Source organism: Sinocyclocheilus grahami, unplaced genomic scaffold (assembly GCF_001515645.1).
Source record: "Sinocyclocheilus grahami isolate Dianchi unplaced genomic scaffold, SAMN03320097.WGS_v1.1 scaffold12.1, whole genome shotgun sequence".
In the NCBI taxonomy this organism is placed as follows: Eukaryota; Metazoa; Chordata; class Actinopteri; order Cypriniformes; family Cyprinidae; genus Sinocyclocheilus; species Sinocyclocheilus grahami.
Window position 1 is genome coordinate 3088987 of NW_015505191.1, and position 27394 is coordinate 3116380.

At 37.8% G+C, this 27394-nt stretch overlaps 2 protein-coding genes across 2 annotated transcripts in view; both read right to left on the reverse strand.

The window, feature by feature from the left end:
• Positions 1–123: 123 nt before the first annotated feature.
• Positions 124–7169, reverse strand: nherf4b (NHERF family PDZ scaffold protein 4b). The gene is made up of 11 exons (XM_016289360.1): positions 7148–7169; positions 6233–6266; positions 5885–5949; positions 5130–5341; positions 4804–5005; positions 4571–4707; positions 2137–2341; positions 1846–2042; positions 879–1103; positions 345–569; positions 124–198 (listed from the first exon to the last, which is right to left on the reverse strand). Exons 1-11 carry the CDS (start codon positions 7167–7169, stop codon positions 124–126), a joined length of 1599 nt encoding a protein of 532 aa, XP_016144846.1.
• Positions 7170–12496: 5327 nt separating this feature from the next.
• Positions 12497–27394, reverse strand: part of LOC107597525 (ATP-binding cassette sub-family G member 4-like) — a 15208-nt gene continuing 310 nt past the window's right edge. Inside the window, exons 2-14 of the mRNA XM_016288625.1 lie at positions 20921–21038; positions 20586–20718; positions 20295–20345; positions 20014–20159; positions 19762–19885; positions 19518–19632; positions 15094–15239; positions 14904–15002; positions 14665–14833; positions 14364–14464; positions 13988–14146; positions 12944–13062; positions 12497–12860 (exon numbers count right to left, since the gene is read on the reverse strand). Of these exons, the coding sequence (XP_016144111.1) occupies positions 12635–12860; positions 12944–13062; positions 13988–14146; positions 14364–14464; positions 14665–14833; positions 14904–15002; positions 15094–15239; positions 19518–19632; positions 19762–19885; positions 20014–20159; positions 20295–20345; positions 20586–20718; positions 20921–20976 (1644 nt within the window). The 5' untranslated portion in view covers positions 20977–21038 and the 3' untranslated portion in view covers positions 12497–12634. The remainder of the gene's footprint in view (positions 12861–12943; positions 13063–13987; positions 14147–14363; positions 14465–14664; positions 14834–14903; positions 15003–15093; positions 15240–19517; positions 19633–19761; positions 19886–20013; positions 20160–20294; positions 20346–20585; positions 20719–20920; positions 21039–27394) is intronic.

Below are 27394 nucleotides of genomic sequence, written 5' to 3' on the forward strand. Positions count from 1 at the left end.
TCAGAGAAATTAGCTACCCATTGAAACTCTGTTTAAACATCATTCTCCAAGCACTGATCTCATTGACACGATCAGAAATGTCCATCCAAATGTTAATGGCCATCCACACTATAACTAGGTGGACTAAGTGCTGTCATCAGACAAGTCAACAGTCTTCAGTGCTGGTGGTTCAGCAGCACTTGAAACATTTTCCTCCACCTGTAACAAATACATGAACTTATATAAATAAAGTGCATGTGATGAATAATGTTTTTGCTTATGAGTTGTGAAAACATTTGTGTGTGTGGTTTAATCGCACTTAATGCAATTAATCAGTACTAGGAAAGATATATGTTATTGCATACCTCAGAGATAGGTGCTAGTTTGTTCACAGTGATTGGCATCCCATTTTTCTTCAGCCAGTCATAACCTTTTTGATCTACTACTAGTAAAGAAAGAGTGTCTCGTCCTCTCTTCACATGTAAGATGACATCCTCCACAGTCTCTTTCTCCACATTCTGTCCATTCACTTCCACCACCACATCACACTGAAGGAGCCCTGACATCTCTCCTGGGCCTCCTGCTGCTACCTAAAAATGTAAAGTAAGTAAGTACATTAATGTAATGTAATGTAAAGTTATTCATATTTACTTTAAATGTATATTTTACATATAGTGTATGAAAGCATTATCAATAGTGTTCTATAATTTCTAACAGATGACACCCTGAATATTAGGCTATATACAGTTCAATATGTGGCCTAAGGCTGATTTTCCAAGCGTATCGTTCTATGAAGAACCCCCACCAATGAGTGAGTCTGGAACATTTCTATTCAGTCCTAACCTCTGAAGTCAGTATCGTCTAAAGACTGATTTGGCAGTGAATGGGCTTCATTGTACCTGGCTGATGAAGGTGCCAGGTTTCTGTTGGACGCAGCCCAAATGGAAGCCAAAACCAGCAGAGCCCCTCTCCAGAATACAGCGTCTAATATTAGGATTGATTTTCACATCCTCCTGAGGCTCAACAGGGGGCAATGCAGGCTTCGTTGTCATTGGGATTTCCTTTTGCTCCTCAGGGTTACCAGATGTAATGTCCACACAGAACAGCAAGGGAGAGAGGCCCAACTGAGGATAAATCATATTTGACGTTTAACAGACAAGTAGACAAACAGGCATAAGGAAAAGGATGAAAACTTGTTGATAAATTCTTCCTTTTATTGAATTATAATTGTCTAATTGTGATTTTTCAGATAGGGGAACTTAAAAATATATAAATATCAGTTTAATTAGTATAGGATAGATTGTATTATCTTTAAAAGTTTCATAGTATCATAAATTCAAATTATAAGGGATTTGTAATCATTGAGTATTTATTTGTATATAATTTTGAGTTTTTCTATAACAAAGATCTGCTGTCACCAATACTGCTGTCGTGAACATACTGTAACACCAAGCATCTTAAAGAACCATTTTGTTTTTATAAAATAAAATAAAATATTTGGTTCTGATGGAAATGAGAAGTAACACATGTACATGTATCTATATGCACATATCTACATTTCCTATTTGTTTTTTAAAGTGTCATTACCAAATGCGTTAGAATATTAGAACTTTTTTCTTTTCAAAGGAAAGTTGCATTGACTGCTAAGTTTTCTCCAAAAGCAGAAACATGTCGTTACCATCACACTCAATATCACATATCACCACACACTATATTAATATCCACTTTGGCTGATCAAGTCCATAATCAGATCTTTATTCCAGTGACACTTTTTTTCTTGCCATTTGAGAAATGAATTTCAAGAAGTGCCCTTAACTGAAGAACCATCCCCATATTAGTATTTATGTGCTCACTCTGTATATTCACCTTAGTGTAGAAGTCCTGGCCCTGAGGTGGCATAGTCGTGAGGGTGACCTGCTGTCCACTCTGTCTGATTTTGCTGACAACTTGATTATGACTCAGTGACTCTGTGGACTCTCCATTCACTTCAAGAAGCATCTCACCTTCTTTAACTCTTCCCAGTTCAGCAGGGCTGCCCTTATCCACCTCTCTCAACATGTGGACTGTATAAACCAAACATAAATACAGTCTGCAATTCATTTGTGTGGCTGTATGCCAAAGTATGAGTGCATGTCAAAGTGTGTGTCTGCCTCTCACCACTGCGTCCCGTTCCAGTCTTTTCCTGCCTGAGCAGGAAGCCGTACCCTTCTGGCCCCAGCACCAGATGCAGTCTGCGAGGCCGATATGGCATGTTCTCTGCATCAGCCATGGCTGGGAGAATAGGCATTTTCCTACGGGCATAACTCTTCTCACTGTCACTGTCAATCACCAGCATTGTCATGTGATTGTTGCACTTCTTCACCTGGAAATAGCATCACTTGAGATGAAAGTACACCATAACACCATAAAAGATCTAAATGCTACTCATGACATGAGTTTGTCACAGCAGACTGTTAATTAGTTCATTGTGAGGGAAAAACTGTGAATGATTTAACATTGCATTATGTAATTTTACTGTAAAATAATGTAAAATTATTTAATTATTTAAAAAAATATTATTTAATTATGTTTTAATTTTGTTTATTTTTGTAAACAGTAACATACATTATGGTATTTTTTGTTACATTTCTTTTATTTAGGTAATGTTTATTGTACATTTACATTACATTTACATTTAGTCATCTACTAAGCGACATCAAAATCAACAAAAGAGCAATGATATGCAAGTGCTATAACAACTCTCAGTTAGCTTAATGCAGTACATGTAGCAAGTTTTTTTTTATTATATAATAAATAAAAAAACTGAATAGAAAAATAATAGAGCAAGCTAGTGTTAGATGCCTTTTTTGCTTTTGTTAATTGTATAATAAATAAAAAGAAAACAAATAGAATACAAAAAGATTAGAGAAGCTAGTGTTAGTTTTTTTTAAGAAAACAAGCAGTTAGTAAATAAATAGAGTGCAAGTCTAAAAGGGGCAAGTTTTTTTATTAGATTTTTAAAATAAAGAATAGAATTAGAATAGAGAGTTAGATAGAGTTAGAGGGTCAAATAAAGATGGAAGAGATGTGTTTTTAGCCGATTCTTGAAGATGGCTAAGGACTCAGTGATCGGAGTTGGGCAGGTCATTCCATGGACGGAACACTTAATTTAAAAGTCCGTGAAAGTGATTTTGTGCCTCTTTGGGATGGCACAATAAAGCAATGTTCACTTGCAGAACTCAAGCTTCTAGAGGGCACATAAATCTGAAGTAATGAATTTAGGTAAAGGGGTGCAGAGCCAGTGGTGGTTTTGTAGGCAAACATTAATGCCTTGAGTTTTATGCGAGCAGCTATTGGTAGCCAGTGCAAGCAGTTCTGTCTTGGCATGGTTGAGTTGAAGGTGATGGTCCTTCATCCAGCAAGAAATGTCTGTTAGACAAGCTGAGATGCGAGCAGCTATCATTGGATCATCAGGATGGAATGAGAGGTAGAGTTGAGTGTCATCAGCATAGCAGTGATATGAAAAGCCATGTTTCTGAATGACAGAACCTAATGATGCCATGTAGACAGAGAAGAGAAGTGGTCCAAGAAGTGAGCCCTGAGGCACCCCAGTAGTTAGATGTTGTGACTTGGACACCTCACCTCTCCAAGATACCTTGAAGGATCTATCTGAGAGGTAAGACTCAAACCACTGGTGTGCGGTTCCTAAGATGCTCTTTGTCAATAGGGTTGACAGGAGGATCTGGTGGTTAACTGTGTCAAAAGCAGTGGACAGATCCAGCAAGATAAGTATTGAAGATTTGGAATCCGCTCTTGAAAGTCTTAGGGCTTCAAAAACGGAGAGCAAGGCAGTCTCTGTTGAATGTCCACTTGTGAAACCAGACTAGTATTGTAGTATAGTATTGTAGTGCTGTCAAACGATTAATCATGATTAACTTCATCCAAAATAAAAGTTTTTGTTTACATGAATGTGTACTGTGTTATTATGCATATATAAATACAAACACATACAGTATATATTTTGAAAATATTTACATGTATTTATATATTCATATAAATTATATTATATATAAATATATTTAATATATAAACATAACATATTTTCTTAAATATATACATGCATGTGTGTATTTATATATACACAATAAATATACACAGTACACACATATATTATGTGAACAAAACATTTTGGAATGTGATTAATCACGATTAATCATTTGACAGCACTAGTTTATTTCATTATTTTAGTTTTGTGTGTTATCCTGATGTTGTTTTGTCTTTGTGTGTGAGACCCTGGGTAAAATCTATACATGAGTATTGGCCATGTTTTATGAACAGGGTACTTGTGATAAATTCTGTTTCATCATGTGGCTTTCTGTTTTATCTTTTGTATTATGGTGGTTATTAGTACATTTTAAGACAAAAAGTACAATTGTATATTGACATTATATCACTTGATGAAATATGTGGTTAAGCTGTACAACATGCAGGTAACAATATGCCATCCTGTAATAGCTGAAGCATTCCCACCATATTCTGGCAACCACAGCTGCCATTTTTTACCATATATTTTTTTAATTTTTACATTTATCTAAAGCAAGTACATGTTTACCATTCTGCTGATGGCAGAGTGTGTGAGTTCAGAGACCATGGCACCATCTATCCAAATTAGCCGGTCCCCTTTCTTTACTCCTGCTCTCTCTGCAGCACCTCCTTTCATTGAGCTTACTGTGAATTTGCCTTTCTCACCTATACATCAGAGATAAGAGAGAATTTCTATAACGGCATTACAGGGCTGATTTTGACATTTTTTTATACGTATATATGAAATTACTGTATTTCTACCTTCCACTGGCTGTATGTTGAGGCCCAGGCCAGGTGCATCTCTCGTGATGTGGCAGAGACGAGGAGGCCTCCATCCTTCCCCACGGCTAGCTTTAGCCAGCTCTCTAAGGTCACGACCCTCAGACACAGCCTGCTCGTAGGCCATTTCATCGAATACCAGGAAGCATAAGTGTGATCCACTCACCTGAATCCTGTGTGCCACCTGGGAGCGAAACAAACATAATAAAACACTCTGTTACAAAGCCTGACGCAAAAACAGATGCTTATAGCTTGGACAGTAAAAACATACAGTAATTGCAAAATAAAGGTCTTGCATGACCTCTCACCTCCATGTGTTCCACATTGTCAACAAACATCTCATTGACTTCAAGCAGGCGGTCCCCATCCTTGAGCCCACTCCTCTCTGCCACTCCCAGTGAATCCAGCTGTCTAATTATGTGACCCTGCTGCCCTCTTTCCACAAGCAGACGGAAGCCAAAGGTTTCTCCTTCTTCCTTCTTCAGCACACACAAACATGGCGAGGGCTTTGACACAGCCTCTGTCAGCCAAGACTAGAGTTAAATGACAAACTGTACTTATGGTATACTATAAACTATTTGTTACTAATAATCCTATGCTATAGACTAGGGATTCCCAAACGTTTTTGTTAGCCAAATCTATTTGATCTAATATATTTACCATGAGATTTTAAGTTAATATTTTAATAATTTAACAACATGTTTGCATGTTTGTGGTTCTCTGATGTTGGTTAATGGCCACAGGACATGTAAATACAGTATTCATAAATTTTTTTAGTTAGTATTTTATTTTTTATTTTAATTTTAATTATGTATTTATTTGATTTCTTTATTTCTTATGATTAAAATAATTATTAGCTTTTCATCCACTCACAAACCCCCTGCAGTTCCCAGAGGGGTTTGTGAAATCCAGCTTGGGAAACCCTGGTGTAAAAACCTTCCTTTGTGGTATGAGTAAAAAATGAATATAAAAATCAAAATAAATGATAACTTATACAATAAAATGATTTAAATTTAATTGCAACAAAGCAGCTAACACTATTAATAATAAAAAACACACTAACCTGTATCATCTGCAGTCACCATGGCTGGATTGTCTATTCCCTCCTTGGGATTGAAGGTAAACCTCCTTAGTGAACATAAGAACAGGTTAAGGATTTAGTTTATGCTCTTTGATAAATTCTGTACACAACAGCCAATGAGATCCAATGCACTACCATAAACAAGTCAATAATCCCTCCACACAGGTACTTCACTGACAGTTTTTTAGATAGTACACTCAGATGAAGCCATAAGTTCAGGCGTGTCCGTCCATGTGCACGCTTATCAAAGCAGAAAGCACAAAGTCAAAAGCTACAGTCCATGTGGATGTGTGTCTGTGAAGGGACACGAGTCATAAAAACGTTACTTACTCTGTCAGCTCCATGGCGTCCCATAGCACTGCAACTAAAGTAATGAGAGATAGAGGAACATGAAATGTTGACAACCTCACAGCGAGGCCAAACACACCTCAAATTCCTGGATAAAAACATTCCTAGTTCTGAGCCAAGATCAGTCATTTTGCTTTAAAGATTACATTTAACCTTGGGATTTCACAAACAGATCTTGGCTCAGAAAATGTGGTTATAGCTCATCTGCTCTGACTTCACTTTATACTTTAGATTAGTCATCCATAGTGAGAACATGTGATGTTTGTTAGCCAAAAATAATCAAAATAGTGTTTGTCTTCGGTTGATAGGCTTTGATTAAACATCTTGGCAATACTGAGGCTGCTATCTATTGCCAATGAACTAGGGATTTTTTTATTGTTGACAATCACAGCTTTATATTGAGGTACAGCACATGTCAAGAATGGCAAGATGAATCACGTCACTGCATTCTGGACATTACTTAGTTCTTAAGTCAATTTTACACATTACTTAGGTAAATTTTAAAAACTAGAAATGTAATAAATATGAAGAAATTATATCATAGAGACTGGCTGTATTTTGTCCTGAACAATGATAAATGAACAGAGCCCATGTCCTCGAGTTCACACAAACACTCAACCACTGATGGAGTGACCATGATTTACTAATAGTCATGATTTAACCTAATAGTCAAATATTTTATTTTATTTTCAATTCAAAATAAAATAAATTTAGTATTATTCCACTCAAATAACCCCAGTCCTTTTTTCTCCTACATTTTTACAATTAATGGTTTAAAAGTGAGCACCGGCATGCATTTTGCAAATTAAATAAAAAAGAAATACAGTGTAAAGCATAGTAGGCCTACAGTACTTAAAAACAGTGAGGTAGAGCAAAAACAATTTGAGCCGGAGGTACCTGAGCTGTTTCTTTGTCTCATAGTTCGTGGAAGATGTAAGTTTCAGGAACACATTGAGCTGATAAACTTCTCTCATGTGTTCTTTGTCCTGCTCCACTTTTAATGGTTAATCTGACTGTGTGCTCACAAAGAGGGGCATTTTGTTCTTGACCCCTGGGTGTAAAACCCACACAGTCATTCTCTCTGTAAATTTCACACCAGCAGTGAACACATCTCTCACATAACTTTACTGCATGGTCCTATTGCAAGGACTATTCATTGGTTTATACAATTGCTTAAAAACAGCAAATTGTGAATACATTTTTTCTAGGTATAAGAGATGGAAGATGGAAGCCCTATGAGGGGAAACCAGATGGATGTTTGGCAGAGAGAAGACTCATCCAGAGCTGTCAATATATCTCCTCTGAAGGACACAATACTAACCTGCCAACTGCAAATGTGCCATGAAACCAAAGGCTCAGCTAAGATTAAAGTTTTGTATCTTTTCTGAGAGCGTATAATCAGGATAATTAGAAGAATAATGAAACCAATGTAATCTGACACAGACTCAAGGACATTCTGAGACCATCCTAACACACTTCAAAGGTCCTGATGGTATCAATGGCAGCAGTACCAAGCATTTAGATAACACTTATGCTACCATATTATTTATCTGTACAGGTTTGGATTCATAACAACATACATTAGAAAAAAAGTGTAATTTATACACTAAATATTCAATAAAATTCATTGTAACGGATAACCCAAAAATGTAATTCTGTCATCATTTACTCCCTCTCATTTCGCTCCAAACCTTTATGTATTTTTACAGCCTGGTCTCATTGTTTATACGTAGGTATTACTACGTAACATTTACAAGCACAAAACGTACAATTTTGTATGTTTTTATTGATGCTAAAACGTACAATTTAGACGTATTTCAACGTTTAAAATGTACAAATCGCTTTGTATTTTTAGCTAAAAACTTAAAAATATTTACATATCTTATATCATTAAGATATTCGTATCAATTAATTTTGATAATTTTTTCAATAAGCGATTTATATTTTAGACCCCTTAACCTACCCATTTTATAGCGAATATGCATTTTTATCATTTGATCAATAAGCGATTTAGATTTTTAGACCCCTTAACCTACCCCCAAATCTAAACCTACCCATTTTATAGCGAATATAAAACGCAATTGCAGGAAAATAACCATTTTAGTATCAACATAGCATTACAAATATTTGTATAGTTGCTAATCCCACTCCTACCTCTAAACCTAAACATAACTATTTCTGTACAGTTTAAGAAAAACATGACAGACAGATGAATGCAATTACAATCATTTATTTATATAAAAAATGTCAAAAGCAGTACCAAAAGTATAAATGAGGATGCGTTGCAGCCAGTCCTCTCTGGCGGAGGAATAACAGTAGGTTTGTGTGAGGTGCAAAGCAGAATTTATGTTGTTAATCGCTGAAAATATTATCCAGATTATGTGAACTCGTGAAGGCGCGCGCGCATCATTCAAACACACCTCACCAGAAACACGGCACGTCGCAATCTGTGACACATGCAGCGTTCGATTTTCCTGCAGTAAAACCTGTCGTTTGAAACCTGACAATATTTGAATTTGTAAAGAGCACATCAGTCAGCGAGGGCTTTTATGCTTTACGGTTGTTGGGTGCGCTGCTCAGGATGGAGATGAATTGCCGAATACAGGCTTGTTTGGGTCTGTTCCTCGCAGTCTATGGATTCGGAAGATTTGGATTATAGTGAAGTCTTGTTTAACATTATGTAGGCCTATTCTTGAAAACGAGCTGGCAGCAGAAATCACACAGAACAGAATGAAATGTTATCATTTCATATTAAGTAAACGAGTAAACAATTTAATAATGCAATTGAAAACAAGGTCATTGATATGACAACTAAAAACAACAATAATAAAATGAATGCTGCGATTTCAATATAGTCATAAGGATTCTTTTTTAGGTGTCGTCAATACTTCAGTTTTGTACGATTAAATGCTGATAATACGTCAGTATTGTACGTTTTAGTGCCTGTAAAAAGGTAAGTAAATGTACGTTTGATAGAACCACATTTTACGTAAAATACATACGAATTATCATGAGATCACGTTGATTTTTAAGAATGCTGTTTCAGTCCCTATTGACTTCCAATTTAATGGAAATCAGCGCATATCGAAACTGTATGGTTACCAACATTCTTCAAAATATCTTCTTTTGTGTTCCACAGAAGAAAGAAAGTGAACATCACAAGGGTGAGTAAATAATGACAGAATTGTAATTTTTGGTTGGACAATCCCTTCAAGCAGGTTGTCCAAATTAAACTGACTGCAGGGTTAGAAAAATCAAATCGACTAAAATAAGTGTTTTCTTGAAAAAAAAAAATAAAGTTACAGAGTATTTGAAATATGTGTATCCCGGACCACTATAGAGACAGAAATCATCATCAGTAGGTGTAGGTAATATATAAATGCATTTATTATAATCATTTGAACAAGGTTTAGCTAAATAAATAAAGTTACAGAGTATTTGAAATATGTGTATCCCGGACCACTATAGAGACAGAAATCATCATCAATAGGTGTAGGTAATATATAAATGCATTTATTATAATCATTTGAACAAGGTTTAGCACACATAACTTGCATTTCTGATGAGACGAATATAATAATTATGCAGCAAAACTGGGAAGCAAACTGCATTAACTCTCATTGCTGTGCAAGCCAAAACCTTGCAAAATGTTTTCATACTCAAAACCGAATCAACAAAAGTCTTTTTCAATATCTCGAAAATTAATTTGCACTCTACCTGCTTATCTTTTTTATTTTCAAATCTGAGAGAGAACCGTCAAGTGCTTCTCTAAGGCATGCATTCTGAGTAACAAAAAACGTGATTTTTCTTAAAGAGAAATAATATAATTAAATATAAGTTTGTGTGAAATATGATCTCATCCAGGCGTCTCTCAACATCTTTCAGCTGAGACTCCACATACAGAAACACATATCGACACATACTAATGACAGACACGCAAAATGATGATTTGTACACAATAGAGATTTGACAGGCGACCACTGGAAATATATCGAATATTCAAGGATTAGATAGGAAATATCACTCACTAGGCACAGAACAATAATATTGCTATTAGAAACAGGTATTACCCAACTCTCTACGTTAGATGTCTGTGTACCATTAGAAGACAGATTCTTGATGGTGAACATTTCCTTATTCTAAACCTCTCCAATGACTCAAAAGGAAATAGAACATATAACAATCTTTGTCTAAGCAATATTGAATACTGGATTGTTGAGTGTTGAGCAGCTAATAGCTTCAGTGATCTCTTGCTCTAAAGCAGCTCTTTTGAAAATGCAAAAACATCCACAACCAACAGTTGGCCTTGGGAGTTTTTCCCTGGGTATACCATATGGCAAAAAAGCAAAAATTATTTTACAGCAGCAATTCTTCAATTGCAGAAGGACCAAAAGATCAACTTTAAAGCTGTGTGCAATGTTTCAGCGGACAGATTGTTCTAGAAAAAGAGCAATCGTACCTTACAGTACTATGTGTTAGAACTAAATGCTACTAAAAGCAAACGCTTTCTGGAGGCCGTCTTCTGGTCTCAAAGCCTGCATATCACATTTTTACCACTCAAATGGCTCAAAATGGTAACATTCTAAAACAATACAAAGATGTCCTATAATAAACCCGTTGCAGATTTTTCAATCATTTTGGGAGTATTTTTTGGATTTCAACACATGTGCAACATAAATTCCTCTGTCACAGCGTCTTGTGTTTTGATTTCAAATTCGTCATGCATTTTCCAGTCACAACACTCCCTTTTCCAGAATTGCATGTCATATTCACAGATATAAAAATAAACTTAATTACAAATAAATGTCCAGAAAAGTTCCAATAAAACAACATCAACAAAAGTGGATACATGTATTTGCAATCTTGCTTAAAGCATAACACATACACTTTTCTTTGTGTATATATTCAGATTATTAGTAGTCTTCATTATATAAGGAGACATAACACATAGCAGGACTCAAAAAGATTTCCAGAGTAACACAGTCATTTGTGAAGATGTTTGCATTGCATTGCCGTATTGAATAGCCTGAATGCTAGAAGGGAGAAGCAGGGAAGAGGAAGTACATACAGGTCCAAACGAGATTTAACCATGGCATGGCATAAAGTGTTCATCCAGCATCTCTATCCAGGTATATGATTGTGTCACTTGCAACTAACCGCAAATGTCCTGACATCCTCAGCAGTGCAGATTAAGTGTCCAGGGAACAGTCGCGAAAAGAAGTAAAAAGAAACAGGTCAGCGAGAGCTATTTGGACAGTAATGGATGTTAGCATAAGATGTTCAATAGGATTAGAATTGCAAATGATTTTCTGACATTTGATATGTGTTGCTTTTGGCTAAATGCAGTCAGTTCAGTGGTGCTTTGTGATTAGCCGATTCACATATTTTTGGTCACTGTAGGGAGTTTTTGTACTATACAAGTTCAAGGTTTGATCCCTCTTGATGAAAATGAGAGCAAAAGCCCACAAACTATTGTATGTTTCTCTCGCAGGATACCACAGAGGCAGTTGACAGAAAATTCAAGGTAACAGGACATATTGATACTGACAAAATGCCAAAATGTTTCTCCAGCAAGGCATTCCAGTTCCCCCGCAGAAAAAAATGATAGGCAGTTCACATCAAGGGCACTTGCTGCAACATTCCTCAAATGGTTAGATTCAGGTTGACGTTGATGCTTTGCTTAGAATTGCCTTTGGAGATCATGAAAGTCTTAATATTCAGCAGAAGGTATTATTCTCCTCAAATTCAGTGTATTGTGGGAAGACAAAAATGGAATTGAAGATACGCTGGTTGGACGATTCATTCTCATAGTCTGTAATATCCCAAACGCCTCACACACAGTTCTCGCTTCTGCTGCTTGCATGTCCTCAAGTGCCCCAAGCATGCAGTGCACTCTCTTCCGAAACACATTTTGATTACGTTCTTCAGTTGGATTTAAATGCATTAACAGAGAGACAATGTGATGATCCTTCAATATGGTATGAAGACACTCACTCGCATGTTGGCTGTTGGCCAATCCACATGCTATTGGGAGCTGTCATGGGATTGTCATTATAAATACATCCAGTCCTGTCAATAGACTCATGCTTCAAAGTTCAGTCATGGGTAAAATGCATTTACACTGTTACTGCATGGAATACGTTCAAAAATTAAAATTAAATAAAACAAAAAAATCTATATTAATTTACTATTCTATACTTAGAGAATTTAAAAAATATTTTTCAAGTAACAAAAACTGAGGATAAATGTTGTGCGGCCAAACAATGGCCCCATAATCAATGTGCATTGGCTTCTGTGTCTATTGCAAAAAGATCGTTATGTGCATTTATGAGAGTTTATGGGTGTATGTGAAATTAAATGTATATCTAATGATGAGTTTTGGCCCTAACGTTCTGACTTGACTTTATAACGCAGAACTAGGTAAGTGGCAAGTCTCAGAATTAAGAAGAAGACCCCCAGAACAATAAAGTCCACGTAGAGCTTAGCGTCCTCCACATCCAGCAGCTGCAGCACCTCCTCTGGTTTCTGGAACTTGCACACCACGCCGGGACACTCCAGCTCTGAGCGGTTCATGCCATAGATGGAGAGGATCACACCCTCAAAACCATACCTGTAGAGGGAGAGACTCTTTTTTGTGATTAAGTGATTAGGATTGCCTGTTTAGGATTGTTATTGTCGTGGCTCTTGACCAACCTGACGTATGACACATAGGAGCTCCATTGAAGGTATTTGGGGATGGTGTCAAAGTTGACAAAGAAGCCAGAGAACAGAAGGACTGGGATGGCAGAGACCGGACCTACGAATGTGGCAACCTGAAATTGCAAAAGACACTGATGTGAGTTAAAGTAGGGGATTTCAAATTTAAACATTAATTTTGATAATTTGATGGAATTTTACTAAATGTAAGGCTGTCAAAATTAGAATATTAATTGTGCTTAATGCAGTAACAATACATTAAAACTTAATGTAATTACTGTCTAATTGTGTTGTCTAAAGGCTGTTTGAAGTTATGAAAATACTCATTAAACAGATTATTTATTTAATTTACGTTTGAAACCCCTGTGTTACATGTACAGGTCAGGTACATTTTCATCTTTGTATAATTAAACATTTCTGGGTATAGCAGATTAAACTATACACATTTTTAACTACATACCTATTTTGTATTTTTTTTATATACATGTCGGAGCATGTGAGTAAGATTTATTTTTTAATTCACACTTCTTTCAGCATGGATGCATTAAATTGATCAAAAGTGACAGTAAAGACATTTATACCTACAAAATGTTTTAATTTAATTTAAATGCTGCTCTTTTGAATTTTCTATTTGTCAAAAAAAAAATTCTTGCAGTTTTTATAAAAATATTTCACAAAAAATTAATTCTACAAGAAATATATATGTATATATTGCTGAAAAAAAAATCAACATGGCTGATAATAAGAAATGTTTATTGAGCACCAAATCAGCATATTAGAATAAATTCTGAAGGATAATGTTACACTTTAGACTGGAGTAATAAAATAAAAAATTCCGCTTTGCCATCATAGGAATAAATTACACTTCAAAAAATATTAAAATAGATAACTGTTATTTTAAATTGCAATAATATTTCACAACATTACTATTTTACTGTATTTTTATAAAATAAATACAGCCTTGGTGAGCAATAAAAAAAACATTAAAAAATCTTACTGACACCAAACTATTGAACGTTACCACAACTGTTTTGAAGTCACCTGTAGGGAGGTGGACGCAGCTCCAATGAGAAGCCCCAGAGACTGAGCCACTAGGGCAGTGGAGGTGGACAGGGCCATAAAGAGCAGATATCTGCCTGCCTCTGGAGGCTGCTCTGTCATCCAGTACACTATACTGCAGTACATTATCGGACAAATTACCTGGAAGAGACAGAGGATAACTCATGTTCTGACATTTGGATTCTACCTGGGGCACATGGAATGATTTGAAAAGTGGGACAGACACAGTAAAGCATTGGTTGACATATCCCCCCTACATTTAGAAATGTTCATCCCCTTATATGCCAACTTTTTAAGTTCTTCCAATCCTCCCTTAGATTTAACATTATAGCATGTAACGACATAGAAACAGAAGTACCTGGAATGGAATGTCAGCCATGGTCTTGGCCAGGTAATATGCCTTTAGACTGTACCAATAATTAAGATGCTCCCTTATAAACACAGACATCTCCAGTGGAACTGCAAGATAAATACATTGTTGCATCAATGCTTAATTCAATCCGCTCCACTGATTCTGTAACGAGCATAAGTCTTAAGCCAATAAAAGCACTTCTAATCCATCACAAAGCAAAAAATATTTATTAATCACTCATATCAAATCTATTTTCCATGCTCATAAAGAATCAAGCATACACAACCAAACACACAGATTGGCTTACATGTCAGAACGGTGGGCATGAGTGCTGCAAACATGAGAAACAGCATGGAGAAGAACAGGAAGCCAGTATTGTTGAACACTTTACTAGCATCATTCCCAATGTTTAGGTACAGCAGACCAATCAGCACACCAATACACAGGTGTGACATCACCCTCAGGTGGGTTAATACCTGAACACACACATTTCTTTAGCATTTAATATATATGGCACAGCCAATAACAATAGAGGACAATTCTTACCATGTCCCTGCATATAGTGATGAAGGTTCTCTTGAAAAGGATGCAGAACTGTGTGAGGGTACTTGTGGCAAAAGTGTGTTTCTCAATGTAGCCTGAATCCTGTATGAATACACATAACAATGGAAGTGGGTGGGTCAGCGACTGATAAACAGATGGATTTTGTAGGTGAGAGTGTGTGTCCATCGCTCACATTATAACACTGGGATGGACAGGATGTGGTGGCGTCGTTCTTGTCACTGGAGATCTTCTTCCCCTCATCTGAACACAGGCCTCCCTGAACCGCCTCGAAGAGCACAGGGTTCAGATCACCATACTCTCCTGAGGCGACCTCGATTACTGCCAGCAGCGAGACAGCAGAACTCATACACATGCTGAATGATTGATTAATAAACAAGTGGAGCCAAAAAGAATGAAGAAATCACAGGGCATCACATTATGGTAGGGGCGTAACAGTTCCGTCACACGCTTGAGGTATTTGGCCAATCACAACGCACAGGATAGCTGGCCAATTACAGCACACCTTGCTTTTCAGACCGATGAGCTTTGTAAAAATCGACGCGTTTCAGAAAGGCAGGGCATAGAGGAGAAACAATAATGTACAGTATGTGGAAAATAATGTGTTTTTTGAACCGCATAAACACATTTCATTACACCAAATACACAAAATAATGTTCTTTTCAGCAACATCATATGACCCCTTTAAAAAACATAAAAAATCTTACTGTTCAAAACATTTACTGGTATAGTACATATATATATATATATCGAAGTGGTGGTGGGCCGCCTGAACCAAAAAATGCCAGGGTCGATTTTTTTGTCCCAGTCCAGCCCTGGGCGTCGTCCTGATCTTCTGGACAGGAAGAGGAGGGGGCAAAGTTTCTCCATTGCCAGACCACACCCCAAACACTCCGTTCTGTTCCGGGTACCGGTGGCAGTATTTTTGTCACAAAAACTGTTGTGAATACTGGGCCCATTTTAAAAGAGCCCACACAAACAGCTGCTGTTATAGCGAGAAAAATAAAATAAACATTTTCAAAAAGAGAGCAAATTTCCTTTTCCACTTATCGCAAGTGTCAAGTCCCCTCACGGCGACCCACCACCCGAACTAATCTAACCCCTCGCCACATGGGCCGAGTCCTGGAGAGATGTTTCGCCAGCTCAGAGCGAGTCAGGCTTCTACAGCCGTTACATCCTCGTCCCCAAAAAGGATGGCGGCCTCTGGCCCATCCTCGATCTCAGAGCCTCTAGCAAATACACCCAGGGGACTGGTTCTTTTCTCAGGATCTGAAAGACGCTTACTTTCACATCCAGGTAGCCCCCCATGACAGACGATTCTTGAGATTCGACTTTGAGGGAGTGGCATATCAATACACGGTCCTGCCCTTCGTACTGTCCCTGGCTCCTCGCACTTTTACAAAGTGTATGGATGCGGCTCTCTTCCCTCTGAGACAGATGGGAATCCGCATTCCGAATTATCTCGACGACTCGCTCGCCAGAACATGCACTGGCCATACAACAGCTCAAGGCTTCTTTCAAAATTGGAGCCTCTCGCCCTCTCAAAGCATTTCAAAGGATGCTGGGCCTCATGGCCTCTGCATCGCCGGTATCACAGCTGGGTCTGCTACGCATGAGACCCCTTCATTACTGGCTGAAACCACAAATTCCGCCCCATGCATGGCATCACGGACACCTTCGTGTCAGGGTGAGCCAGGCCTGCATGACAGCACTGGCTCCCTGGAAAGACCCACAGTGGTTCAAGCAGAGCGTGACCATGGGCATTATTTTCAGAAGGAAGGTTGTCTCGACGGATGCGTCCAACACAGGTTGGGGAGCTCTGTGTGAGGGCAAACTGGCCTTCGGCTCCTGGTCGGACATAGAAGGTCGTTAACACATCAACTGCTTCGAAATGATGGCAGTATGTTGAGCCCTTCAGACCTTTTTACCGGACCTGAAGGGACACCACGTGCTAGTCCGCTCAGACAGCATGACAGTGATATCTGATATAAAACGCCAAGGCGGGCTCACCTCGAAACACCTTTTCGAGATGGTAAAGCGCCTCTTTGAATAGGCACATCTCAACCTGCGTTCATTGAGGGCAGCACATGTGCCCAGCGTATTGAACCAAGGAGCAGACATGCTATCTCGGAGCAACGTCCCCTCAGAAGAGTGGATGCTCCACCCACAAACGGTTCAGAAAGTCTGGGAGATCTTTGGCAAGGCAGAGATCGACCTCTTCGCCTCAAAAGACAACTCTCACTGCCCAATTTATTTTTCAAAGAGCGAGAACGCATTGGCCCACGATTGGCCCAACCTCCTCCTGTATGCTTTTCCCCCGATCGCACTGATCCCTCAGGTAATCATACGAATCAGGGAACACAGACACAGGGTCCTTCTAGTGGCCCCGCTCTGGAGAAACCAGCTTTGGTTCTCTGAGCTGTCCCAGCTGCTGATAGCAGCCCCATGGCCCATTCCCCTGAGGCAGGACAATTTGGCACCCTCAGCCGGTCACAAAGCAGAGAATGTCTTGATGGTTAGTTGACACTATTGTGCTAGCATACTCCTCCCTGAGCTTGCAATGCGCCATAGGAGTTAGAGCCCATTCCACTCAGGGCGTAGCCTCGTCTTGGGCGTGGTCTATCACAGTGTCCATAGCAGACATCTGTGCGGCGGCTGGCTGGGTCTCGCCGTCCACTTTCGCCAGGTCTATAACTTGGACATTCCGGCCTTACGGGCTCGGATTCTATCTGTCTAAATGGGCACACGCCTGCATAAAGGCGGTCTAATCCTTCAGGCGTTGCCTGACTTCATGTACGCTCTTAGCCCTTTTAGAAGTGCTGAGGCTGTACAAAATTGTTGGAATGATTATCCAAGGCTGGGTTGACCTCAGTGAGTTCGACCCTCTTGCCTCCTGCAGGGCTGACCCTGCTTATACTTGGTCCCTCTGAGCCTTAATTGCTCAAGGCCAGTTCATGTCAGTTGTTCCTCTTTCATGACACGTCGGGATTGTATTGGTTCCCCATAGTGTCTAGCGAAGCAGTACGAGTGAAGTATCGAAAGGGAACGTATGTACTCGGTTACTTATGTAAATTCGGTTCCCTGAGATACGGGAATGAGTACTGCGTTCCTTGCCGTGCCATGACGCTGCACAACTCCGTGTCGTCGCTTCAGTCTAATTTACCTGAGATCCTATGGCAAAATGCCCGCTTATATAGCCAGATGGCCCCACCCATTCAGCTCCGCTGCCGAGCCATTGGTTCGTTTTTTTATTTACTGCACGAACCAATGGCCGTGCAGTTACACTGCGTGATTGAAAAGGCTTTAGTCCTCAGAGAAAATTAGTTTTTTTCCCCATAGAGTCTAGCGACGCAGTACTCGTTCCTGTATCTCAGGGAACTGAGGTTACGTAAGTTAGAGAGTCGCACTTGTAACCCGAAGGTTGTGGGTTCGAGTCTCATGTCCGGCAGGAATTGTCGGTGGGGGGAGTGAACAACCAGCGCTCTCTTCCACTCTCAATACCACGACTGAGGTGAGACCCTTGATCAAGGCACCGAACCCCCAACTGCTCCCCGGGCGGTGCAGCAATATGGCTGCCCACTGCTTCAGGTGTGTGTTCATGGTGTGTGTGTGTTCACTGAGTTTGTGCACTTGGATGGGTTATATGCAGAGCACAAATTCCGAGTATGGGTTACCATACTTGGCCATACGTGACTTCACTTCACTTAATTTTGTTTCAATTATTAACATTTTGCACTTTCTGCAAGGGGTATGTACACTTATAAGCACAACTGTATATATATTGTAACAGTATCAAAGTCTTCACTCTGATTTTTGGTCAATTAACTGTCTTTGCTAAATAAAAATATTAATTTCTTTAAAATAATTTACTGACCCTACACTTTTAAACAATACTGTATATTTATTCTGTTTATTTATTATTCCACATTTATATATTATATTATATTATAACAAAATGACAGCTGTGAGGGGATGACCTGTCCTACACTCTTAATAATAAAGGTTACAAAAGGTGGTTTTCACAGCAATGCCATAGAATAACCAATTTTGGTTCCCCAAAGAACCTTTCAGTGAACAGTTCTTAAAAGAACCATTTTGCTTAGAGTGAAGAACATTTTAATAATCTAAATAAACTTTTTCCACTGTAAAGAATCTGTTGTGGAATGAAAAGGTTCAATGGATGGTAAAGGTTCTTTGTGGAACCATTGATGCCAATAAAGAACCTTTTATTTTTAAGAGTGTATGTACAATAAAATAGCATAACCTAGATATGACTGGATTATTTATCTCAAGTGAGTGTAAATTTTGTACATAAGTGATTATATTTTAAACATTACATTCTTTTAATGATCAAAATTTACAGTTAATTACATATTCACATAAAAAGATATGTTGGTTCATTTATAAACTCTGACAAACCAAAGCAAAAAAATGAGGCAGAAAACAATCTAATATAGAATCCACAAACTGCTACATAAGTGCTATATAAGTTTCAAACAAAAATAGAGAGCACACATAAAAATCTATTTCTAGCTGCATATCCTTTTCTATCTATCACTTTCTCTCTTACACATGCACACACATACACAGTAGACCTACTAAAGTCTGCAGGATTGTGGTACGTAGGGCAGTGGAGTCCAAGGTTTTTCAGGTAGGGGATAAGGTACGGTACTGTTCCCTTATATATACACTGACCTTGACTCAGGATATAAAGCTGCAAAGAAGAACAGACCGAGTATTAAACAAGAACATGAACACATTAACCTCCTCACATGCTTAATATGTCCTTCAACCCAGAAACACATTTTCACAGTACAATATAATTTTAGAATACAGCAATTACCTTGTCGAACATTTCAAATAGTTTAGCACTGGGCTGGTGGATGGTACAGATGATGGTTCTACCTCCTTGAGCCAGAGATTTCATCAAGGACACCACCTGGAAACAGGATGCGCTGTCTAGACCACTAACACAAAGAGACACATGCACGTTTAGGGATATTAAAAGGAAATGTTTTGCAAAGGAGCAATATTACTGCAAACATCAAATTTTGAAAGTATTATGGTTAATAATAAGGCTGCGTGTAATGGGTACCTGGTGGGTTCATCAAAAAACATGACAGGTGGGTTATTGACCAGCTCCTGAGCAATAGCCAACCGTTTACACTGGCCACCCGACAGAGAAATGGTGCGAGTGTGAGCGCACTCCTGCAGTCCTAATGCTGTGAGGATCTCATTGACCTGTCACACATTATATCATTATTTGGCTGAAAAACGCATAAATACAATGTCACCATATAACCACAGGTTTTATAATTTCCTAACAGAACACATATTTTCTGCACAAACAGTAAAGTAATGCCGCAAAAAACTAACCAGTTCTTTTTTCACTTCCATGTTTTCGTTAAGTTTAAGGTTAGCTGAAACCTAAACAAAAAAGAAAGATTACAGTAAATAAGGGGCAATGTACTATCAACTGGTCATTTTCATGATTTGAGTTGAAGTTACAGAATTATTTTAAAGAAAGAGAGCTTAGTGATTATTAAGCAAATGTTTGTCCACAGATGGCAGCGACTGACCAATCAGAATCAAGTATTCTAGAGCGCTGCCTACTCATCAGTAACATATGATAGAAAACTACTCGTGTTAACAGACGCAGACACACACCATCATTGCCTCTCGTGTTGTTAGATGTGGCAGTAGCATGTCATCTTGCATAATGTAACACGACATTTTTCTGAAGGTGCGGAGGTCACGGGGTCGCCCGTTTACCAGGATCTGACCTTTCATGCCTGTCTCTCTGCAGAAAGAAGGGATACGGGACAGATAACTTGATGAGCATAAAAAGAAAGGCTAGAAAGTGATCAACAGGAACCAAATTCTGGAACATTCCTTCTCTATGTATACATGCACTGTTAAAAAGGCCCGCTGCAAATGAACTTTTATTTTGAAATGTTCTGGCGATCAGGCACTGTTTGAATGTGCTGTCAATGCACGCTTACCTGTAGCCAGCAAGAATGTTCATGAGAGTGGACTTGCCGGCCCCAGAGGGTCCCATGATTCCGATGAGCTCCCGACGGCAGAATTTTCCAGAAAGACACTTCAGGAGGGCCTTAAATCCTGCACACAGCATTTTGGGTACATCATGTTTATTAGAGTTAGAGCTACCAGCTGCCAAACTAGATGCATGACAGAGTTAATTGGCATCAAACTCGTATAGGCTTGATAAAACGTATAATAATACCATAACCTGTGAGCTATTTGATGGAACTCCAATGAAGTACTTTGTACTCAAAAGTACTTTGATTATGCAGTCTAGAAAAATAGTAACCCGCAAGTAACAACACAATTATGAGTTAAACCATCATCCAACTGTGCTAATTATAACTATTTTCACTGGAAAAGAAACAACATTGATTCATTTAATTTTAAACACATTGTGTTATGATATAATAATGAATGATGCAATAACTTACATCAATAACCAGATACACTGCAGAGTAATAAACATCAATGAATGGAATTTATATTGTGAAGTACAATATAATAGACTAAAATTGTTACTTAATGTAGGTAACAAAAGAATAAACAGTTGAAATTGCCTTTAGCTTGATGAATAGAAATTCTCCCACATTTTTTCACAAAAATAAGTTTGAGATTGAACAATAATTGGCAACAGTAATTGACCCCTGTTTCAAAGACCCCCTTGCCATTGGCCTGAGTCATACAGTGACTCGTATCTCTGCCTCAAGAGGGAGACAGAAACTTGGGCTGCTATTGACACTCTTGATAGCTTGGTTTATGTCATTTATGTCATTTTATGTACAGTGGGTACGGAAAGTATTCAGACCCCCTTAAATTTTTCACTCTTTGTTATATTGCAGCCATTTGCTAAAATCATTTAAGTTCTTTTTTTTTTCCTCATTAATGTACACACAGCACCCCATATTGACAGAAAAACACAGAATTGTTGACATTTTTGCAGATTTATTAAAAAAGAAAAACTGAAATATCACATGGTCCTAAGTATTCAGACCTTTGCTGTGACACTCATATATTTAACTCAGGTGCTGTCCATTTCTTCTGATCATCCTTGAGATGGTTCTACGCAGGGCTCAATTTGGACTAAATATCTTATTCTGTGTAAATCTTTCTGGAAATTGTGTTGACAAACAATATAATATGATAGATTTTAGGTCAGTACATTTTTTTTCTTTTTTTTTTTTAAGACATTAATACTTTTATTGAGCAAGGATGCATTAAGTTGATTAAAATAACAGAAAACTATTTTTTTAAACTTCATATTTGTCAAAGAATCATGTAAACATGTATACATTTCCACAAAAATAGATATCTATAAAAACAGACACAACAGTTTAAGAAGAAATAAGAAATAATGCAATGCAATGACTGCTAAAAAATACAGCTTTACCATTACATATATTTTAAATATTATTTATTTTAAAATATTAAAATAGAAAAGTTATTTTAAACTGTAAACATATTTCATATTAAGGCAGCTTTTGTGACCATAAGAGACTTTTACCAAATTTACATTATATTTAAATGTTACTGCTGCAGTTTTATGTAGCTTTAACCTTTTCAGCTTTACTTGAATTCAACTAAATATTTTATTTATGTTCAATTCATATTTTTATTTTAATAAATTTTTTCCTACACAAAAAATAAATAAATAAATAGTTTGAGATTAAACCGGAGCCATTACAGTAAGTGTCCAGCCCCTCACAGGACTACAGATGCCTATACAGATAGTTTATGTAATAAGTGTTGTCTTACAATTTATCTGTGTGTCTCTTTATATTTCAGTCACAGCCTCGAGTCATTAGTGAAGCACTCCAATTGCTCTCTATCTCCCTCCTTGCATTTCTCTGTCCTTTTCTATGTTTGCATCATGGAAGAATGAATGCAAGATGAGATGAGTTTTGAGAAAAAGAAAATGAAAGAGAGTGACAGGGGCAACACCCCACATCGCCCTATACTTTTCTGTATGCTTCTCAATGATCTGTGGCATGCATGAGTATTAAATGCTGATAACTCATCCACAAATGATATGCCCTGCATCCTGTAACTAATAATTAATCTTTAGATTTTGCTACATGCTGACGATGTGTAACCTGAGCATCAATCTACTCATGCACTCATCCCCTTCTCCATCTATGGCATGAGTTAAAAACAAAAAGCACTGCGTTAGATCTCTTACACAGGCCTGCGCTATAGTATAAACTGACCTAGGATCACTCTGAGAGTGCTCTTGGAAAGCTTAAGCACTTTTAATCAATAGATGCATCCATGCCGTTTGTGGTTATGTGCTGATAAGGAAGAAGACAGCCATCAATCTGCTAGCAATATGATCTTGTGTTAGAAATGTACAGATTTACAGAGTGATAGGAGGGTTTTTTGAAAAGGAAATAATAGTAAAAGTCAGTATTTAAAATTATTCACAATCTAAATCTTTTAAAATCTTAATTTTGCTTGGTTACATCCCTAATCCTACCCAATACCTAAACTTAACAACTATCCACTATCTATTAATAAGCAGCAAATTAGGAGTTTATTGAGGCAAAAGTCATAGTTAATGGTTTGTTAATATAGTGAGAATTGGACCTTAAAATAAAGTGGAACCAAAAGTTTTAAAAACATACAATTCTACATGGAGCAGGTTATTATGGAGCCCCACACATGATGTGCAGAAAAAAATACATATTGTGGCCCCAAATTAATCATTTAATGTTAGGTAAATCTTAGCCATGTTGTACTTGCCCTAATGTTTTACTGTAGTTAACTCTTGGTTTAATTGATTTACCCTAAAACGAGGGAGCAAATTAATTTGTGGGAATTAATTGTTGATTTGTGGCCAAGATATCTTGTTTTTTATTACTCCACACGTCATGTGTGGGGCTCCTTAAATTGACCTAATACCTACAGTGCAAATTGCCCATATGATTAATCCGCTTGTGTGAGAATGAAGTGACAGAATGAGACTTTGTAAAAGTCAAAGTAAAATAAAAGTAATATAAAATGCATGAAAATATGAATAATTTGCTCTGATGTTGCGAAAGATGTAGCATTGATGTACAAACTGCAGGCTATGAGAGCCAATAACTGAAACACTGAATCAACTGAACAGTGATAGAATTCTCCTATACAATTTACACCCTCAAGCAAGAGTATAAAATCACATATTCTGCATTAGAACAAACAAGTAAAAAGTCTGAAGGTGGCATATGTGTAAAATAGATGCGTTGATCTCAAACTGAATAAAATATCGGGTGCGCTACAAGAGTGTCTTTGGGTTAATTAGCTGCTATTAAAGTACAGGGACAGTCTCTCTGGAGATCCATGAGATCCGTGTTAAAAAAGCATAACAGAGCAGATTGTTAGCAGCCCTGTACAGTACCCGTAACTCTAATTTTACCACTGAGCTTTTTGCATATGCACTGGTATTGCATAACATCTGTGCAAGCCATGTATGCTACTCCCCACAGGTTCAGAACAAGGCAACCATCCAAAATGCAGAATGTTTATGACTCGACACGTTCCAAAAGCAGTGAGAGAGGAGGAACAGAACAAGGGATAAGAAATTGCAGGAAGATAGAGCAGATAAAATATGACAGGTGAACAGGCATCCAGAGGGAGAGACGAAGTGGAGAGAGAGGGGCCAAAGGTAATACAGAAAAGCAAAAACAACAGAGACAGATCAATAAAGATGAGAGGCTGGGAGAGGGAAAACAGAGCAAAGAGGCAGTATGACATCTAAGGAGGAGGGTTAAATGGCAGGAAAGCCACACACAGCTTATATTCATCCGTCAAAAACGAAACCATCAGCCTGAACATCACTATTAATCTATCTGCTCAGCCTGTACTCACATGAATTATCATGCAGAGCTTAGAGCAGTACTTAGAGAGGAACAATACGTCCTTCACAATGAAATCTCCTACATGCCTAGACTGCACAGCAATGAAACAGAGAGGAAAACAACATGGTAAATCTGGATCACCAAGTAAGTCTAGCATTCAAGCAAATACATTTCAGTTCATATAAATATCCATGCCAGTTCAGGCTGGTTTATACTGGTCTCAGACTGAAATCATACATCTATAACTGATAATACATAAATTGCACATGAAAGAGCTTGTTTCTCAACAATTGGAACAACAGAGGGACTGTATAATGAAGTATGAGGCAATGATGAAAGAATGGCAAACTAATGTGTGAGGTGCTAACTCAGGAACAGCATAATGAGGTACACCATTTAAACATGGTGCATATACGATGTGGGTATGTGTGGGTGGAGCTCAGCATGCTGGAGGATATGAAGCTATAGGAACTGCTGTGCGTGCAATAGCCATCATTCACCAGCATTAACACAGCACTGCACCAGCTTCTCCATGCTGCTTACTGGATAAAATACATGGAGCAGATAGAGAGGGAGAAAGACAGGAGAAGACAAAGACATTGTGAGATTTCTCTGGTATGCACTGAAGTTCCAAGAGCTGGTAAAATAGATAGCAATAATAATAAAAAAAAAGTTATATAAAGGAAGTTCTATAGAGAAACAATGAGTACAGTAAAAATTATTTAAAGATAAAATGAATAACTTCCATGAGCCCATTTCCAGACCATTGAGCATTTAAACACAAAACATTTCTCCTGCAATCATAAATTGCTCCTCAACTTGTCTTTAGCTATGTTACAAGTCTGCATAGTTCTCCATGTAGCTTCCCAATGTGTGTCAACCGAGCATTTGTACGACATTAATGGATATACTATTGCTGATAGCCAGTTCTCTCTCTTATCTTATCTCGTGTGCTACAAAGAAAAACCTATCCAGTCTCATATGGCAATCAAAAACCAGCCTATGCTGCAGAGCAAAAACACCATGTACAATGAATCACTGGAACCAGAGGGGAAAAAGAGAGTCCTTATCAATAAAGTGTGTGTTAGCATACGCATGTGGGCTGATTTCATCCTGGGCAGGTTTTGCTAGGCTAGGCAGCAGACAGCTGAGCAGCATGCCGTCTGGGGAAGTGAATTATTTACTATATCTTAAGTCTGCTGAGGACAGCACTCTACAGTCCAGGACACAGGATGGAGTGTGTGAGGGGCTAATAGTATTACGCCTGTGTATATGTGTACATATGTGTGTTTGTGTGTCGTGAGTTTGGAGTGATAAGGAATTACGTATAGCTATCTGGTCAATATTGCAAAATAAACCCTGGCAGGGTCATTATGACATTGACGTGCCAACTCACCAAGCAAATAAAAAAGAGGGTATAAAATATTAATCTGTGTTGAAATTATTTTATAATCTTACCTGTAAATTATATAAAAGCTTCCTCTTAGAAAACAGTTGTCCATTACAATCCACAAACTAGCAACTAGATGAACAGTGTAACAATATTACAATAAACTCCTTAAAGGCATAGTTCACCCAAAAATGAAAATTCTGTCATTATTACTCACTCTCATGTCGTTCCAAACCCATAAGACCTTCTCTCCTCTTCAGAACACAAATTAAGATATTTTTGATCAAATCTGAGAGCTTTCTGATCCTGCATAGACAGCAACGCAACTGACACATTCAGAAGTAGTAAGGATATCATTAAAATATTTCATGTGACATGGTTCAACCGTTATGCTATGAAGCTATGAGAATACTGTTGGAACACAAAGAAAACAAAAATTATGATTTTTTTCAACAATGCATCGTGGTTCTCTCGTGAACGTGCATTGAAGGCTGACACTGAAATTAAAAGAAAAAAGTTTTTTAAAGTCATTATTTTTGTTTTCTTTGTGCACAAAAAGTATTATCGTAGCTTCATAACATTATGATTGAACCACTGATTTTGGTTTAACGATGTCCTTACTCAGTGATGGACAGTAACAAAGTAGTTTTATTTTGAGTAAATTTTACTTTTACTTCACTACATTCCAAAGCATACTTTTTACTTCACTACATTTCATAAAACTTATCGTTACTCCTTATAATATATCACGTGCTCCGACACGCAGAAGCGGTGTCTGATTCATAAACGAACTGATTCTTTTCAATGAACCCATTAAATCGCTTCTCAAATGCAGCTGTTCTCGAGTCGACAACTCACTGATTTAAATTAACCGTTTAGTGCGAGTCTCCAGTGAACTGAATTCACAAGTAAGAACCGGGAGATCTTGTGAGCGCGCGCGCGTCTGATGCTGTTAAAAGTAAGTTACTAATGTCGAATTTTAGGATTAATTATTGTAACTGAAAATCATATTTAGGTCAAAGCTGTCAGTTGTTTGTGAACTAAATCTGCTGTAAAGGGTGATCTGTTTAAGCCCAATGAAATGCTTGAATGCAGACACATTAACATCAGAGTCTCTATGTTTTAGGTCAAAAAAAATTTTGGAAAGAGTTTTGTCATTTGTTAGGGGCGACTGTTAGTCTTTCTTCTGGGGTCGAAGTCTCCATCGA